The following is a 17,005-nucleotide window of genomic DNA, read 5'->3' on the forward strand; positions in this document are numbered from 1 at the left end:
GTTTTGCAAGAATAAAAACTAGAGATTTGTTGAGTAAATACGCTTAGCACTTACAGCGTGAGAATATATTTAACACCATAGGGGTGTGTGCTTGGAAACAGTAGAAAAAATAAATTTTATGACACACACATACTACACCATATTTTCTCACAAGTCTTGCTGAAATTTGTGCCCATAATTTTCTGTCTTGTTCAGGAACAAACTGGTTGTCTGAGATTGTCTGCTTAATTCAGACCAAAGGGGATCCCAAGTGGATCCAATCTATGCCCACCTGGGACTGCTTACCTTGGATAGAGTATATTTTTGGATATTTAAAATTAAAGGACCAGAAAGGCCCACACCTCATCAGGTCCCACCTCCCCATCCAACTTTTCCCCAAGTCTTTCTTCAGTTCCAATGCCAAGGTCAGTGCCTAGTGTTTGACAATGTTGATCAAATGCTATTTGAACTTCCTTGTGCCTGATATGCCTTGAAATGTTGAGTAAGTCTGAGTGAGAGCAGGTTATTATGCAGCAGGTGATGCTGATGTGGTCCCTAGTAAGTCCACCTTAGAGTTCCGGAATGTGAAATTTCCCATAGATCATCCTAGTCATATTTTGGAGGAAAGAATACTAGAGTCTTGGGAAACCACATAGCAACCTAAGCAGAGTTTAAAACTCTAGTATAGCGTTGATTACCACTGTTTTAGTGTTATAGAGAAAATAGGCCAGTCTTAATTCAATCAGTGCCTCCAACACTGTGATGTGAATCAGGCAAGTTAGTGCTTTTATAAGGAACACATCATATTTATGCATCAACACATCCCCAAAGTCATGGGAGGTTTGTTCTGCAGTTGCAGCTGGTTTTGTAAACACTATCTTGCCATCAATTGAGATCAGTAGCCACATGGCTGACTGAGGATCACCAGAGGACCAGGGATATCCAGGATTTAATCTATATGGTTCATTGTTATTAAGAAAGTTTTCTAGAAGATTACTTACTAGGTACTTTAGAAACATTTTATGCTTAAACTTCAAAGACTAACATTAAAAAAAGTCTCTCAAAATTTCACAATGAAGTTGTGCCCATGCACCTTTTTGAAGACGTGCAATTTGGGTTAGGTAATGTTTTGGTTGGGGCAACTGAAGCCTAAACAGATGAGGTCTACAGTAATGTCACATAGAGAACTGGTACAAGATACAAAGATTAGAAAACATTTATTGAGCTTTTGTACATTTCAAACAACAGCTCTTAATCAGATTTAGACTCCTACCCCCAGCCATGGCTCCCCAAACCCCAAAGTGGACCTCATGTATTCTGCCCTGCTTGTTAAGTCCTATCCAGTCAAGCCTTTGTACCTAGATATCCTTCAGTGCAAAGCCATCCAATGGAGACCAGTCAGCGTATCTAGATATTGTAAAAAAGGCATACTATCCTTCACCCAGTAGTAATCAGTCTCCAATGGCTCCCATTCTGGGGTCGGCCCACCACCCATTTCTTTTGCTCCACTCTGGTACCTTGTCTGGTTGATTTGGAATGGGTCTTGTCCTCGATGCCACCATTGCCACAAGTTCACATGTGCAAGCTTCCAGTGGCCTGAAAACCTGGCCAGTCTTGGCTCTTACAGTCTTTCCACTCCTTCTTCTGAGATGGTCCCTGAGTCATGGGTGAGTACGTTTTCATATCGGAGTCCTATCCAGGGATACGCATTCTGCAGTCTCCTGTTCTTTGAAACTTGGAGAGTTGCAGCCTTCTGTGAGCATCACACTCTGTTGTATAAGGAAGCTTCACTGGTGAGAGTTGAGGGAGGCATTAGTTTTCTTTTTGCCCCTCATTCTATTATGTTCTATGAGCCTTAGGTGTAGAGGTTCAACTGTAGATGTTTCACCTAGGACACCTCTCAGACATATATTTTCTGTGTCTGACCAGTTGTGGGATTCTGCAGTAACCTCCATCTGTTGCAGAAAGAAGATTCTTTGATGAATGCTATACAGTATGCTTGTCTGTAAATAAATATAAATATTTACATATGGGAAGAAATTTCATTTGTCTAGAGGTATGACAGAGACGGTGTTTCCTGTAGGATCTATGTGTATTTGGTTGTACATACAGTGCCACCCATGAGTTCACTCCCATTGTGAGAGGGCTTTAAGTTCAATTAGATAGCTATTGATCACCCCCAGATAGCAGTGTCGCTACTGCACCAATAGATGTAGTTTGCTGTTCCAGTCGTTATGGCTTTTAGGCTTTAGGGCTGGGTTGGATCATTGATTGATTTTCTCTCTTTTGCAGTTTGTATATTATCATATAGCCTTATGATAGTCAAACTTCAGTTAGAAGGCTTCTAGGTCAGATCCTGCTCCATTGCTTCAAGTTCCGTATCGGATAAGTATGTCTTGTCTTCATCAGTAGGGTTTTATCTTGTACTTCTGAGGGATACCAAGAGGTTTGGCAATAGCCTGTGTTACTTTGGGAGTCTCCTGAACCACCTTCCCACACTTCTTAAAGGAAGGTCTCTTCTGTCTTGCACTGTGTTCCAGCAGCTCCCAGGTATACATATGCACTAATGTTCAGACACTGTATGTGCATTTCTCAGGGGATTTCAGGGCATCACATTTCCTCCAGTTTCCCTAGTCCCCAAGATCCATTCATCTCCACTCTTTTCTTCCCCCCATCCAACATCCCTACTCCCTCTCCAGTCCCAGAACCCTGAACATCCCCACCCTCCAGCAATAATACCCACCTCCCACCGTGCCCCCCTTCCTGACTTCTCTTCTACAAACTGCAGCCCCCTGCATGTCCCTCCCTCCCTCCACCCTTCCCAGCCAAGCACCCCACTTTCCCCACCTCCCACTGGTAACAAAGGCAGAAAGGCAAGCAACATTTGTTCTCCCTCATTTGAAGGTTGGAGCACCAGTTCCTGACGTAACACCAGAAGTCAGGAAAATGGAAAGGATACACCTACTTAAGGGAAAAGAAAGAAATGAAAAGAGGGGAATAGTACGGAAAAGACGTTACCAAAAATTTTTAATACTATTTTTATTTGATGTGGATGTCTGTGTGCCTGTGTAAGTTTATGGGAACCATGTGCATGCAGGAGCCTACGGAGGCAAGAGGGCATCTGGCATCCTGGACTGGAATTATAGATGTTTGCTAACCACCTGATCTGGGTGCTGGGAATTGAACCTGTGTTCTCTGCAAGATCAACCACAACCTCTGAGCCATCTCTAACCCTGAATACACAGTTCTTAACTGTGTGTCTGCATAGTTCACAAAAACTAGATGGATAAGTATATATGTGTATGTAAAGATGGTTAACGATGATAAAGGTGAGATTTACCATATTTCTCCTCCTCAGAAGGTTCCCCATGCCCCTTCCTTATAGAGTCACCCATCACAACCATCTTTCTTACAAGCACACGTTGTGTTGTGTTTGTCTTGAATTTCATCTAAATAGAGTCATGATTTATGAACTTGGAAATGTGGGTTCTGTCAGTGATGGAAATGTCTCTGCTATTCATGCATGGTCGTGATGCTGTGTATGACTGAATACTCCTTATGTATTTATGAATTTGGAATAATTTAAAACATATTTTTGTGCAAGTCATCTCTACATTGTAGCACACAATTACAAATAAAACTCACCATTTTTGGAGACAACACCTTAGGTCACCAGCTATCCTGAATTTCTTTTGGAGTCAAAATGGCCTTGAGCTCCTCCTTCTCCCTCCTGCTCCCAAATGTTGGGAGTACAGATGTGTGCACCACATCTACTCTAGAAGCTTCCTTTTCAAAACAGCACATTCACACACCGAGAAGACTAATGTACACTAGATTTGTTTCCACTGGTATACCCCGAGCTTAGTGAGCAATTCATAGAAACTTTAGTATGATAATTGATTAATTAATGCTCTGAGGAATACAGTAAATGTTTATGGATATTTAAACCATAATTCATACAAACTGTTTTAGTAAAGAGTGAGGAAGGACTGTATTGACGTTCATTTACACGTTTTTCCACTTAAGGTGATTTATCTGATCAGAAATCCCAGAGATGTTCTTGTGTCTGGTTATTTTTTCTGGAGTAATTCTAATTATTTTAAGAATCTAGAGCCACTGGAACATTATTTTGAATGGTTCATCAAAGGAAATGGTGAGCGTGTATTAAATACAGGAACTTACGGAACGTTCAGATTCTTCAATTGCAGACATGGTTGCTTGTACCTTAGACCGACCTTGAACTCTGCAGGTAACTGAAGGTAACCCTAAACCTCTGACCCACCTGCTTCCACTCCTGACTCCTTGGATTACCCGTACGAACTGCTTTCCTCAACTTGTGTAGTCCTGGGTATAAAACCCATATCTTCGTGCGTGTTACCCAGGCACTCCATCATCTTAGCTGCCTCCCCAGCCCTCCAGCCCATTTCCTTAGTCTTCCCTTGGCCCCATCCTACCCCTCTAAATCCAACCAACCTATGTGTCCAAGGCTCCAACGCCATTGAAATCCAGATTTTCCAAGCCTTCCTGCTTTAATCTACAGCCACAGGACTGAGCCCAGCCACAACTTGCACCATGATACACCATCACGGCACCGTTTGGAATCCAGGAGTTAGAACCTGAAACTGATATTCATATTCTTATTACCACGCTCCTCATTTGTGGTTTTCTGAACCTCTACTGTTTGGCTTCCATGCAAAAGCCTGACCCTCCACAACTTAGTTAAAGTACTTTTTCCAAAATACTGAATCTTTTCTTTTTTAAAAAATTTACTAGTTTTAATCTATACTTTAATTTTTGTGTATTTCTTAAAGTACATCTTAATCATATTTGGACCCCTTTCTCCATCTGCACCCTCTTATACCCCCCAAAGTATTTCACGCTTTCCCCCATATTTGTTAAGTTCCATCGAATGAAGTCTGTGTGCCCAGATGTCCCTCAGTGTGAGTTCATCTACTGGAATCTAGTCAGTCTGTCTAGCATCACTCGCTAAAGAAGATCAAGTTTCTGTTCCATCTGCTCCCTCCTATACCCCCCAAAGTATTTCACACATTCCCCCATATTTGTTAAGGTCCATTGAATGAAGTCTGTGTGCCCAGATGTCCCTCAGTGTGAGTTCATCCACTGGAATCTAGTCAGTCTGTCTAGCATCACTCGCTAAAGAAGATCAAGTTTCCCTCCCCAAGCAGTGATCAGCTGCCAATAATTCCTTGGCTAACGTTGGGGCTCCTTACCCATCCCCCCAGCTCCATCCTGTGTTTTTGTCTGGGATGAGTCTGCATGGGTCTTGTGCATGCTGTCACCTCTGCTGTAATGCCATATGAGCAAGTTCCAAGAGGTCTGGATGACTGTGTTTCCTCACGGTCATCCACCACTTCTAGCTCTTTCAGTCTCTCTGCCCCTCTTCTGCTATGGTCTCTGAGCTGTGGGTGGGGGAGATGTAATACAGGAGTCCTATCCAGAGACACACACTCTGCAGTCTCTTATTGTCTGTCTTCTTTTCCTGTCATAAAGTATTTGCATACATATGGATTCTCTATACTAAATTTTAAAAGGTTTCATTGGTTTACATAGATCATACAGAACAGTGGGTTTGTTCATGACTTTGTCATACAAGTGTACATGTGTTCTGATAATATTCACCCCACCACACTCTCTTGTTCTCCTTCCCCTTTCCTCTTAATAACTGAACCCTCTGCTTTTGTGCCCCTTTCTCTTTATTTTCTTTATTATTTGTGTGAATTAATGAGTTTCATTACGCTTGCTATAGGAGAAAAAGTGAGGAGTTATTTAAAGGAACATGTACACATCACCATGGTTACATTGAAGAAAAAGATCTCTCCCTCTACCTGCAACCATTACCTGCCTATAGATCCCCAAAAGATGGAGCCTCTTGAGACCCCCCCCCACCACGTAGCTACTGATTACTGCCTAAATCCTCAGGGAAGGGATGGGACCTTGTGAGTCTCTTCCTCAGTGACAGAAACTATTGATAAGCCCATTTTTATGTAGGTTTCTTCAAGTAATCATAGCTGCTGTCAGCTCAAGTGTCACGACCATACCATGTCCAGAAGACAGAGTTCCTCAACACCGACCCCCATCTACAGGCTCCTACGTTATTTCCACTCCCACTTCCTTTGTTCTCCCTAGGTCTTTCAGGGGGCCTACAGACATCTCATTTAGGGTGAGCACCTAACGTTCACTTACCCTCTGCACTCTGACTAGTATGAACCCGTGATTACCACTGCCCACTGCACAAAGCATCTTTGACCAAAGCTGACAGCAGTAATCATTGACAATAAGCACAGCCAATTAGGAGGCAATTTGGTGTGCACCTCATGTTCATTTAGTGAACAGCAGCAGTAGCTTGCCCACTAGTCCTATGGCCTCAGTAACCATGAGCTTTTATCATGTATGTAGTACCGGATGTGAACATGCTCCTGTAGAGTGAACCATGATTCTGATCAGGAAATGCAGTGAGGTTTACCTCACAGCAGACTTGTAATGATTACAGCTGAGTAAGACTACGATGTGAATCTCCCCCACAGTGGGCTGCATAACACCTGGAATTATGAGGCAATCCAGTAGGGAGGAGTGCCTACTCCATCCCAGCCCGACTTCCTCGTGACCTATGAAAAAACATGAGGGTGTTGTCAGCATCAAGGCCTTACCATCTAGTTTTTATTGACAACCCACTTCCGTGGAAGCTGCCTGTACTGTGTGGAGCCTCTGGTGATTTCCTCACAGAAGGTCATAGGGTGGTAGCTCACCCGTGGAACTGAGGTTTTCATTTAGTAACTTTGGGCTCCTGGCACCAGCAATATCCACCCATACAAGGTGCTTCCATTCAAACCCTTTATACTTTAAGTTAGCTTATAAAGTAGTGAGTTTCCAAAAATGTGCCCAAGTTCGTGGAATCCCCCTTGACTGAGAGAAGGGATGGAATCATGAATCAGTCTGTGAATATTGTGGGAGGCAAAGTGCTACCGTGACAAAAAGGCGCTGAGTGACTCTCAGAACTGGTGAGGTTTAACATCGTAATCATATTTAGGCCTCCTCCCCTATCTCAACCCCCTGGATCCTGCCCAAAAGGATTTCATGGATTCTGTCATACCTGCCGAGGCCTATCATGTTTGTGTACCCAGATATCCCTCAATGAGTTCATCCACTAGAGCCCATTCAGTCTGTCTAGCATCACTCCCTCAAATATCAACTCTCCCTCATCCAGCAGCACCAATATTGTATGAAATGCACAAAAATTCATTGAAAAATAGACAGTGAAAAAAAGCCTGTTGAGATATGCCAGGCTGCAGATGGGCAGGCGGGAAGGATAACTCCAGTGTTCTGCAGCACAGGAGGATTAGCAGGGCTGCCTGGAATTCACTGGAAAATTCAAACGATTCAATGAAGAATATTTGCTACATAAAGTGATGAAATGTGTTTGAATTGATTGCTTGCCAATATCCTGATTAGATGTTGTAAATGCTTAATATGTGCTGAGATGCCACATTAAATTTTATAAATATTTACAATAACTATGGGCTGATCTAAAGCACATTCTAATAAAAAAAAAAAACAGAGATGTGCAGGGAGGTACATGCTTCTCAATCCAGCACTTGGGGATAGAGGCAAGTTAATCAAGTGTCCAAGTTCATCCTTGGTTACATGGTGAGTTTGAGGCTGACCGTGGGTATATGAGATTCAGTCGGAAAAGACCAAAGAGAAAAAAATTAATGCTTGGAAATATTTTTAAAGAAAATACCACATAACAAAACCATATGAGTGATGATATCATTTGAAAAGAACATGCCTTTTGATTGCTATCTCATCAGAAACAGAAAATAACACAGACTTTTTCTTCCATGTGAGAAGTAAAACCTCTGTTGTATTCCTTTGCCTGTTTGTGTACAATCTTTTATGTCCTTAGGAAATTTCATTTTCCCAAGTAAGCTCTGTTTCCTAGCTATCTCTCTTGTATTCTGTCCATTTTTCCACAAGCCTCAGAAATCATACAATGTACTCTTCAGTCACTGTAACGGTTCTCTGACTTCCTGGTAATTATTAACTGAGGTTCATGTAATAAAAAGTTTGTAAAAGAACCAATAAAATCATTACGGTCCTAAGGGAAAGAGCTGAGATTCAAAGTAAAATCTTCAGTGTTCTAAGATTCCATTTTCTTGTAATTATGTGCTGGATTTAGGCCAGTCACCTTAGAGTATCACTGTAGTCCTAGTGCTTACGATGCTGAGGCAGGAGGATTGTGAATTTGATGCCAATTTGAGTTGAGATCTTCTCTCAAAAATGAAAACAAAGCAAAGCAAAGCAAAACAGAGTATCTCAGAATGATATACCAGTAATAATGATTGAGAAAGTTAAATGTTTTTAAAATGTATGTATTCTTTTCATGTTTGCCTTAGAAAACAGTATTATTATGTGTCCATTTTAATCTTTGTTAAGTTTTTTCTGCACCCCTCTTTCAATAGACTTCATCAAGCGTCTGTATTTCTATCAGTCTCTTAAAAAAAAACCCAAAGAGACTGGAGAGGTAGCTCAGTGGTTGAGAGCACTGGTTGCTCTTGCAGAGGACCTGGGTTCAATTCCAGGGACCTACGTGGCATCTAACAACCATCCTAACTCCAGTTCCAAGGGATCTGACGCCCTCTTCTGACTTCCACGAGCATTTCATGACATGGGTGCATGCAAACACATGCAGGTGATACATCATAACACATAAAATTATAAATAAAATATTTCAAAAATGCCACAGAAAGCTGGGCGTGGAGATGCATGCCTATAATCCCAGCACCAGGCAGGCATAGGCAGATAGATCCGTGAGTTGAACAGAACGTTCTACCTATGATGCTCCATGACATCCAGTCTGCAGAGTGAGACCCAGTCTCAAAAAAAAAAAAAAAATCTCGGGGCGTTATGTGGGGTTTGTGGTGCATATACCTGTAGTCCCAACACTGCAGAGATGGAGGCAGGAGGATCAGAAATTCAAGATTGTCTTTGACTACACAGCAAGGTTTTGTCCACCTAGGGTAATACATCTCCAATATACCTCCCCAACTTTGTGGGTAAAGAAAAACACCCCAAGTTCTGTCTCCTAAGGAACTAAAGTCAACCAAAATCCAAATCCATACTGTGTGGACGGCCCCTGCCCCTCCTCGTGCCTGCATCTAGTTCAGTACGTTCCCATTTCACTACTTCTCTTCCCGCATCCTTTCCTCCCTCCACAGCTCCCTCCTTCACGCCTTCCTGTCCTCGTCTTTCTCCTTCTTTCCTTCATCTGTGCGTCTTCTCCTTTTAGGACACACGAGGAACCATACAGAAGATCTGCCAGTTCCTGGGAAAGAAATTAGAACCAGAAGAACTGGATTCGGTCCTCAAGCACAGCTCCTTCCAAGCCATGAGTGAAAACAATATGTCCAATTTTAAAATCATCCCAAGGAGAACTGATGTCAGTGATTTACTACTTCTGAGAAAGGGTAAAAAGAAATATCCAGTTCCAGAATGAGTCAGAATACACACTCATGTGCCAGTGGTATCAAAAAGTTAAGATGTTTGACTGTGTCGGCATTGATTGCTCCGCACTCAGAGAGCGTCTCGTGAGCCCAGTAGAGGAATCCTTCCCCGCTACTGGTGGGCTTCAGGCACCTCAAAAAATTTGATTTATCCCTGGAGAGGAGCGTGAGATTGAGATGATTACCTTGGGGCTGCCTGACTCATGACTTAGCAAAGAACAATCCTGGGCAAATAAAGAAGTAAATAACCTCAGAGGAAAAGGAAGGAAGACAGGGTTATGTGAGGAAAACTGAGGCTCTCTGTGCCGTCCACCTCAGCTCTGAAGAAAATGTCCAATGTGTGGAGCCAAAGATGTCTGGGATCGTAACTCTTAGAAACTGTTTCCATTAAGTGCTCTAAAAACGTTGGCAATTGTAGTACGGCTGCCCGAGTGGGTCAAGACTGCAGAGCACTGGGAGTAAGAGGATTATCACTCAGCCTTAAAACCTGATACCACTTGCTCGGAGACATTTAAATTACCTCAGGGTCATGATGTCTCCCTTCTGTCAGCAATGTCTCTCCTGGAGTGGGAATATGTACCCTCTGCGTGTCTCACTTCTTTATTCTGGGGGGAGATTGTGTGTGTGTGTGTGTGTGTGTTTTCATAATGTTGCAGCTGGGGAGATATTTTGCAATATGGTATCACAGATAGCGTACAAACATTTTACCCACCTCCAGTCTTCCATGCTGGGATTCCTGTGACTTCAGTTTACATTAGCCTTACTCATGTTGACAAAATCTTTGAAACTCATATGCGATGTTTGATCCCTGCTGTCTGGAAAACAGTGTTTCCTTAGAGTCACTGACAACCTCTGGCTCCTAGAATGTTTCAAATGCACTTTTCCTGAATATTCCTGAGCTTTGTGATGAGGATGTTACATAAATGTCCTGTTTAGGGATGAACACTCTACAGTCTCTGATTCTCTACTTCTTTACAAGTTGTGTTTCTCTGTATTAAATGCCATATACTGTAAGACTTAGTCCCAGGTCTTCCTCTAGGCTCCATGCCCTATCTAGCTACAGGTTCTTGGCCCTGGTATCTGTGACACTTATGGGTTCCATCTCATGCAGCAGAGTTTAATCCAATGAGTTTCTTTCTCCCATAACATCCATGCCACTCTTTTCCTAGAGGCCATGTCTTACCAGGCCAGTCTTTACTGTTTCTCAGTGAGTTCACAGCTGAGGAGGCCTGATGATTACCTTTCTTCTCTGCTAGTGTGCCTGGTGTCTTCTAGCACTCTGGAAGCTAGCACTCTTCTAGCACTCTGGAAGCTAGTCAGTAGGGATGAAGCATCTAGACCAGAACTCACTTGTTTTCTCCGTGTATTATGACCTAAGAATGTGTTGTCTCCAGCAACAGAGTCTTAGTGTCAAATTCCAAAGGGGAACCAAGAGCAATGACAATAGCCTGTAATGTTTGGGGTCCGTGAGACCCGACTGACTAATAACTCAAGGAAAGTATTCCATTTCTATTGCTGGGGCTTTTATTTTTAGGATGGGGCCTCTACTGGGGGTATGTTACCCCTATTATAGGGTAAATCCTTTTATACTCTTTTTATGCATATATTTTAGAAAACCCTCACAGTAGCAGGTCTCTATGTGTTCTCCAATAGTCTTGTAGAGTTTGTTATCCCTCCACGTATTTCCTCCCCTACTTCTCCATAACCCCGCCTCACTTAATCCTCCCCGTGTCACCTTTCTCCCTTTGCCATTCAAAATTTACAGAAGGAAGAGTTGACTGGACTTACATACAATACAAGAGGGGTATGAATCCATCATGGCAGAGCAGGTGTGGCAGAGGTGGCTGGAGCAGAAGGTTGAGGGCCCATATCTTTACACATGCAGGAGTGGATAGAGTACGCCTGACGGAGGGCCAGGCTGTGAAACAATCAAAGGCTCTTGCAATAGCCTGTTTTATTGGGAGAGTATCTTGGAACACACTGACCAACAACTTGATGGGAAGTCTCACCTGTGTGGCACTGTCCTCCTTGCCATATAGCCCCCACATATAGAGATGTACTAATGTTCAGACACCATAATGTGTTTCTCAGGGGACTCCTGAGCCAATAAATTTCCCTCTGACTTCCCGCACCACCCAAGCTCCACTCATGTCTCTTCTCTCTTCCCCTGTCCAACCTTCTTTCTTTCTCCCCAGTCCAAGCACCACCATTTTCCCTAGCGTCCCCTCCAACAACATCCACCTCCTACCATTCCTTCTCTCCTAAGTTCTTTTCCCTCAACCCCACAGTTGTCTGCATATCCCTACCCCTCCCATTGTATCTGAACACCTCTACTCTACCCCTGCAAGTAAAATATGTTCCCTACTATTCCCCTCATTTGGGTTCTTTCTTTCCCTTTCCCTCTGTGTTTCCTTTCCATTTTTTGGCTCCTGCTGTTACATAAAGATACATACCCATATATAAGGGATTGGCACTATGCTCCACAAATGAGAGAGAACATACATTTCTTGATTTTCTGAGTTTGTTACTTCACTTATTATAACAGTTTCTAGTTCCATCCAGTTTCCTGAAATTTTCTTAATTTTATCTTTCCTTACTGTGATGGCTAATCCTGGCTGTCAAGTTGACTGGATCTGGGATTAACTGAAGTGAGAGAGATCTTCTTGATTGGATCATCTGAAGCTGGAAGACACACCCTAAATGTGGGTGTTACCTTCTGATGGCAGCCCATATAAAAGGCCAAGGCAGAGGAGAACACCTGGCTTCTTTTTCTCTCACTGGTAAGTTCGTCTTGCTGCTGTAGACTGAAGACTAGATGGTCTTTTGGAATTAGTCAGACCTTTAGCTCCAGATTGGGACTACTGACACAACCAACCTTGTCAACTGAGCAACTATGGATTCTCAGCCTCTCCAATGTGGTGCAGCCATTGTTGGACTACTAGGACTCTACACTGTGAGCTAAGCTGATAAATCTCTATACATATATATTCATTCTACCAGCTCTGTTTCTTTGGAGAACCCTGACTAATACATTGACCATGGAGTAGATCTCTGTTGTGTAAATGTACCACATTTTCATTACCCATTCATCAATTGAGAGACATTTAGGTTGTTTCCATTTCTTAGCTATTGTGAAAAGAGCAGCAACAAATAGGTATCTCTACAGTAGGAAGAGTCCTTTGACTATATGACAAAGAATGGTATAACCAGATCATATGGTAGATTAAATATTAGTTTTTAAAAAGTTCTCCACCCTGCTTTCCTTGGTGGCTGCATGAGTCTGCATTCTCACCAGCAGTGGATGAGCAAGTGTTCTCCTTTCTACACATCCTTGCCAGCATTTAGTGTCTTTTGTTCTCTTGATCTTAGCCAGACTGACTGGGGTAAGATGGAATCTTAAAGTGGTTTGAGCTGCATTTCTCTAATTATTTGGGCACCTTTAAGGTGTTGCTTGGCCAAGTTTATTTCTTTGAGAACTCTCTTTTCAGATCCTCAGCCCATCTTATTTATTTATTTATTTATTTATTTATTTATTTATTTATTTATTTTTATTTAGCCCATCTGTGGAGGTGTGATAACAAGATTGCGCTGAGTAGCTTAGGTGAAGGCTGAGCCATCTGGCCAGCTTGGCACACAACCGTAAGGAAAAGTAATACTGATTGAAGCTCAGCCAGTAAAGGACGCATGATCACCTCATGAACACTGAGCTGCGCTATGAGAAGGGCCTGCGTGCTAATACTAATACTGGCCTCTGAGCTGATTGGATGCCGGCCTCCCCGCCTATGCTATGCTTGTGGTTTTTGCCTTTAAATATTGTTCAGCCTTAATAATAAACGAGTTCCTGCTTGACAGACTCCCTGCCATGTCTGACTGTCCTTGGAGAGAAGGGCTGGGGAAACGGGTGGGCAGCGCACTTTCCCCTCCTCGACCCCCATCGCTGCGGACCTCTGTTCCTCTCCCCAAGACGAAGGGGTTTGGAGTCCGTGGCACCCATCTTTTTATTGGGTCCTTTATTATCTTGTTTCTATGGGTTTTTGTTTGTTTGTTTGTTGTTTGTTTCAGTTCTTCGTATATTTTGGATATTAATCTTCTTTCAGATGTGCAGCAGGTGAAGATTCTTCTCCACCCAGCGTGTTTTCTCTTCATTTCCTTGATTGTTTCTTTTGCTGTACAGATGATTTTTAGTTTAATGAGATCATATTTGTTGACTGTTGACCTTAATTCCTAAGCAACTGATATCCAATTTAGAAACTCCTTTCCTACACCCATATTTTGTAGTGTTTGGTCTTCATTTTCTTCTAGGAATTTAAGAGTTTCAGGTTCTATATGGAGCTCTTTGATCCATTTGGAGTTGACTTTTATGCAGAGTGAAAGATCAGGGTCCAGTTTCATTCTTCTACAGGTGCAGATCCAGTTTTTCCAGCACCGTTTGTTGAAGATGTTGTCTTTCCTTTATTGTGTGGTCTTGCCACCTTTGTCAAATATCAACTGGCTGAAATTGCATGTACTCATGTTTGGGTCTTCTATTGTGCTCCATTGACCTACAAGTCTACTTTTATGGCAATAACATGCTGTTTTTATGATTATAGTTCTGTAATATTATCTGAGACCTAGTATGGTGATCCCCCAGTGTTGTTCTTTTTGCCAAGATTGCTTTGGCTACCCAGGGCCTTTACATGATTCCATATGAATTTTAGGTTGATTTTTTTCTAGCTCTGAAGAATGTCATGGGGATTTTGATTGGCATTCATTGAATCTACAGATTGCTTTTGGTAAGATGGTCATTTTCACAATTCTACAATACATGAGCACAATAGGTTCTTCCATCACCCAAAGTCTATCGACACCTCTTTCTTTAATGATTTAAAATTTTCATTGTGGAGATTTTTAATGTCTTTGGTTAGGTTTATTCCTAAATATTTTCTGAGGCTATTATGAATGGGAGAGTTTTCTTGAATGTTTTCTCTAATTTATTGCTCTTGGTATATAGAAAGGCTACTGATTTTGTAAGTTGAGTTTTGTAACCTGCCACTTTACTAAAGTCATTAATCATTTATAGCAGTTTTCTGGTGGAATTTCTGGGATCGCCAATGTTCAATATCATATTATCTGCAAATATGATAATTTGACCTCTTCCAATTAGTACTTCTTTAATTTCCTACTCTTGTTTTATTGCTCTAGTGAGAGTTTCAAGCACTACATTGAAAAAGAGTGGAAATAGTGGAGAACCTTTTCTGATTCCTGATTTTAATGGGAATGTTCCCAGGATTTCTTCATTTAGAATGATGTGGGCTGAGGGTTTGTTATCTATAACCTTAATTATGTTGAGTATGTTGCCTCCAGTCTAATTCTCTGTAGAACTTTTAACAAGAATGCATGTTAAATTTTGTCAAAAACCTTTCCTGTGTGTATTGAGATGCCAATATTATTTTTATCTTTAAGTCCATTTATGTGATTTATTACATTTATTGACTTACATATATTGAAACATTCCTACATCTCTAGAATAAATCAGACTTGATCATGTTGGATGATCGTTTTGATGAGTGTCTGTATATGTTTTGCAAATATTTAAATATTTTGATGAGAATCTCTTTGTCTATGTTCATTAAGAATATGGGCCTATGCTTTTTTTTTTGTTGTGTCTTTACTTGGTTTTGGTATTAGAATGATACTAGCTTTACAGAAGGAGTTTGAAATTACTCCCTCTGCTTCTATATTTTAGAATAACTTAAGAAGTATTGGTTGTAGATAGTCTTTGAATGACTGGTAGGATTCTGCTGTGAATCTATCTGAGCCTGGACTGTTTTTAGTCAGGAGGTTCTATATTACTATTTCAATTTCCTTATTTATTATGGGTCTGTTTCAGCTGTTGATCTCTTCTTGATTTAACTTTAGTGGTTTTCATGAATTTAGAAATTCGTCCATTTCCATTAGCTTTCAAATTTAATATAGTATTTTATGTTCTATATGTTTTTGGTGTCTGTTATGATGGTTCTACTTTCATTTCTGATTTTATTAACTTGAATTTGTTCTTTCTTTCTTTTGGTTAGCAGGGCTAAGGGTCTGTCTGTCTTATTTAACTTTTCAAAGAACCAACTCTTAGATTCATTGATTCTTTGTATTGTTTTGTTTCTATTTCATTAAATTCTGCTCTGATTTTTCTTATTTCTTCTCTTCTACTAAGTTTGGGTTTTGTATCTCCTTGGCTTTCTTGAGTCTTGAGTTGTACTGTTAAGTTAATTATATGTGCATTCTGAATTCTTAATATAGACACTCAGAGCTATAATATTCCCTTTCAAGACTACTTTTAAAGGGTCCCAGAGGTTTTTGTGTGTTGTATTGTCTTTTTCATTTACTTCCAGGAATACATTCATTTATTTCTTAAGTTTTTGACCCATTCTTCATTCAGGGATGTGTTTAATCTCCATGTGTTCATGTAGTCACTAGAGCTTCTATTGCTGTTGATTCTAAGCTTTATAGCACTGTTGTCTGATAGAATGCATGGATTTATTTCAATTTTTCGTATCTGCTGAGGTTTGTTTTGTGTCTGAGTATGTGGCCAGTTTTAGAGTAACTTGCATGAGATGCTGAATATGAAGTATATTCTTTGATGCTTGGGTTCAAATATTCTGTAGATGTCTATTAGGCCCATTTCATGTAAGATGTCATTTAATTCAGATATCTCTATTTATTCTTTGTGCAGTTGACATGTCTATCAGAGGTAGTGTGGTACCGAAGTTACCTACTATTGCTGTCTTGGGGATAATCTGTGTTTTAGACTCCCATATTACTCTTTTTATGAAATTGGGCACATCATATATGTTCATGAATGTAATATCTTCTTGGTCAATTTTTCCTTTGATTAGAATGAAGTGACCCTCTTTATCTCTTCTGATTGGTTTTAGTTTGAAGTCTATTTTATCAGATATTAGAATTGCAACTCCTGCTTGTTTCTTAGTGCCATTTGCTTGGTATATTTTGTTCCATCCTTTCACTTTGAGATATTGTCTGTCCTTGAAAGTGAGATTAGTTTCTTGCAGACAACAAAAAGATGGGTTTTGTTTCTTAATCCATTCACCTAATCTGTGTCTTTTGAGTGGGGAGTTCAGTCTGTTAATATTTAAAGTTATTAATGAAAGATGAGTATTGAATCCTTTTATTTTTATTTGTGTTTACATTCTTGATATAGCTGTACCTTTCCACAGTTATACCTTCATTGGATTTCTTTCCGCAACCCCTTGGGTATAGTCATAGTTGGGGCTAATCTGTGTCTTCAAGTCCTGTAGTGTTGTTTTTATGAATTTGGGTGTACCAGAGTTTGGTGCATATATGTTCATGAATGTAATATCTTCTTGGTCAATTTTTCCTTTGATTAGAATGAAGTGACCCTCTTTACCTCTTTTGATTAGTTTTAACTTGGAGTCTATTTTATCAGATATTAGAATTGCAACGCCTGCTTGCTTCTTAGTGTCATTTGTTTGGAATATTTTCCTCATCCTTCC

At 40.8% G+C, this 17,005-nt stretch overlaps 1 protein-coding gene across 1 annotated transcript in view; it reads left to right on the forward strand.

The window, feature by feature from the left end:
- LOC103732424 (bile salt sulfotransferase 1-like) overlaps nt 1-9,844 on the forward strand; it is a 10,821-nt gene extending 977 nt beyond the window's left edge. Inside the window, exons 2-5 of the mRNA XM_029562475.1 lie at nt 196-404; nt 4,006-4,228; nt 7,028-7,107; nt 9,287-9,844. Of these exons, the coding sequence (XP_029418335.1) occupies nt 196-404; nt 4,006-4,228; nt 7,028-7,107; nt 9,287-9,493 (719 nt within the window). The 3' untranslated portion in view covers nt 9,494-9,844. The remainder of the gene's footprint in view (nt 1-195; nt 405-4,005; nt 4,229-7,027; nt 7,108-9,286) is intronic.
- The last annotated feature ends 7,161 nt before the right edge of the window (nt 9,845-17,005 follow it).

This window comes from Nannospalax galili, unplaced genomic scaffold (assembly GCF_000622305.1).
Source record: "Nannospalax galili isolate Female #2095 unplaced genomic scaffold, S.galili_v1.0 scaffold835, whole genome shotgun sequence".
Taxonomy (NCBI): Eukaryota; Metazoa; Chordata; class Mammalia; order Rodentia; family Spalacidae; genus Nannospalax; species Nannospalax galili.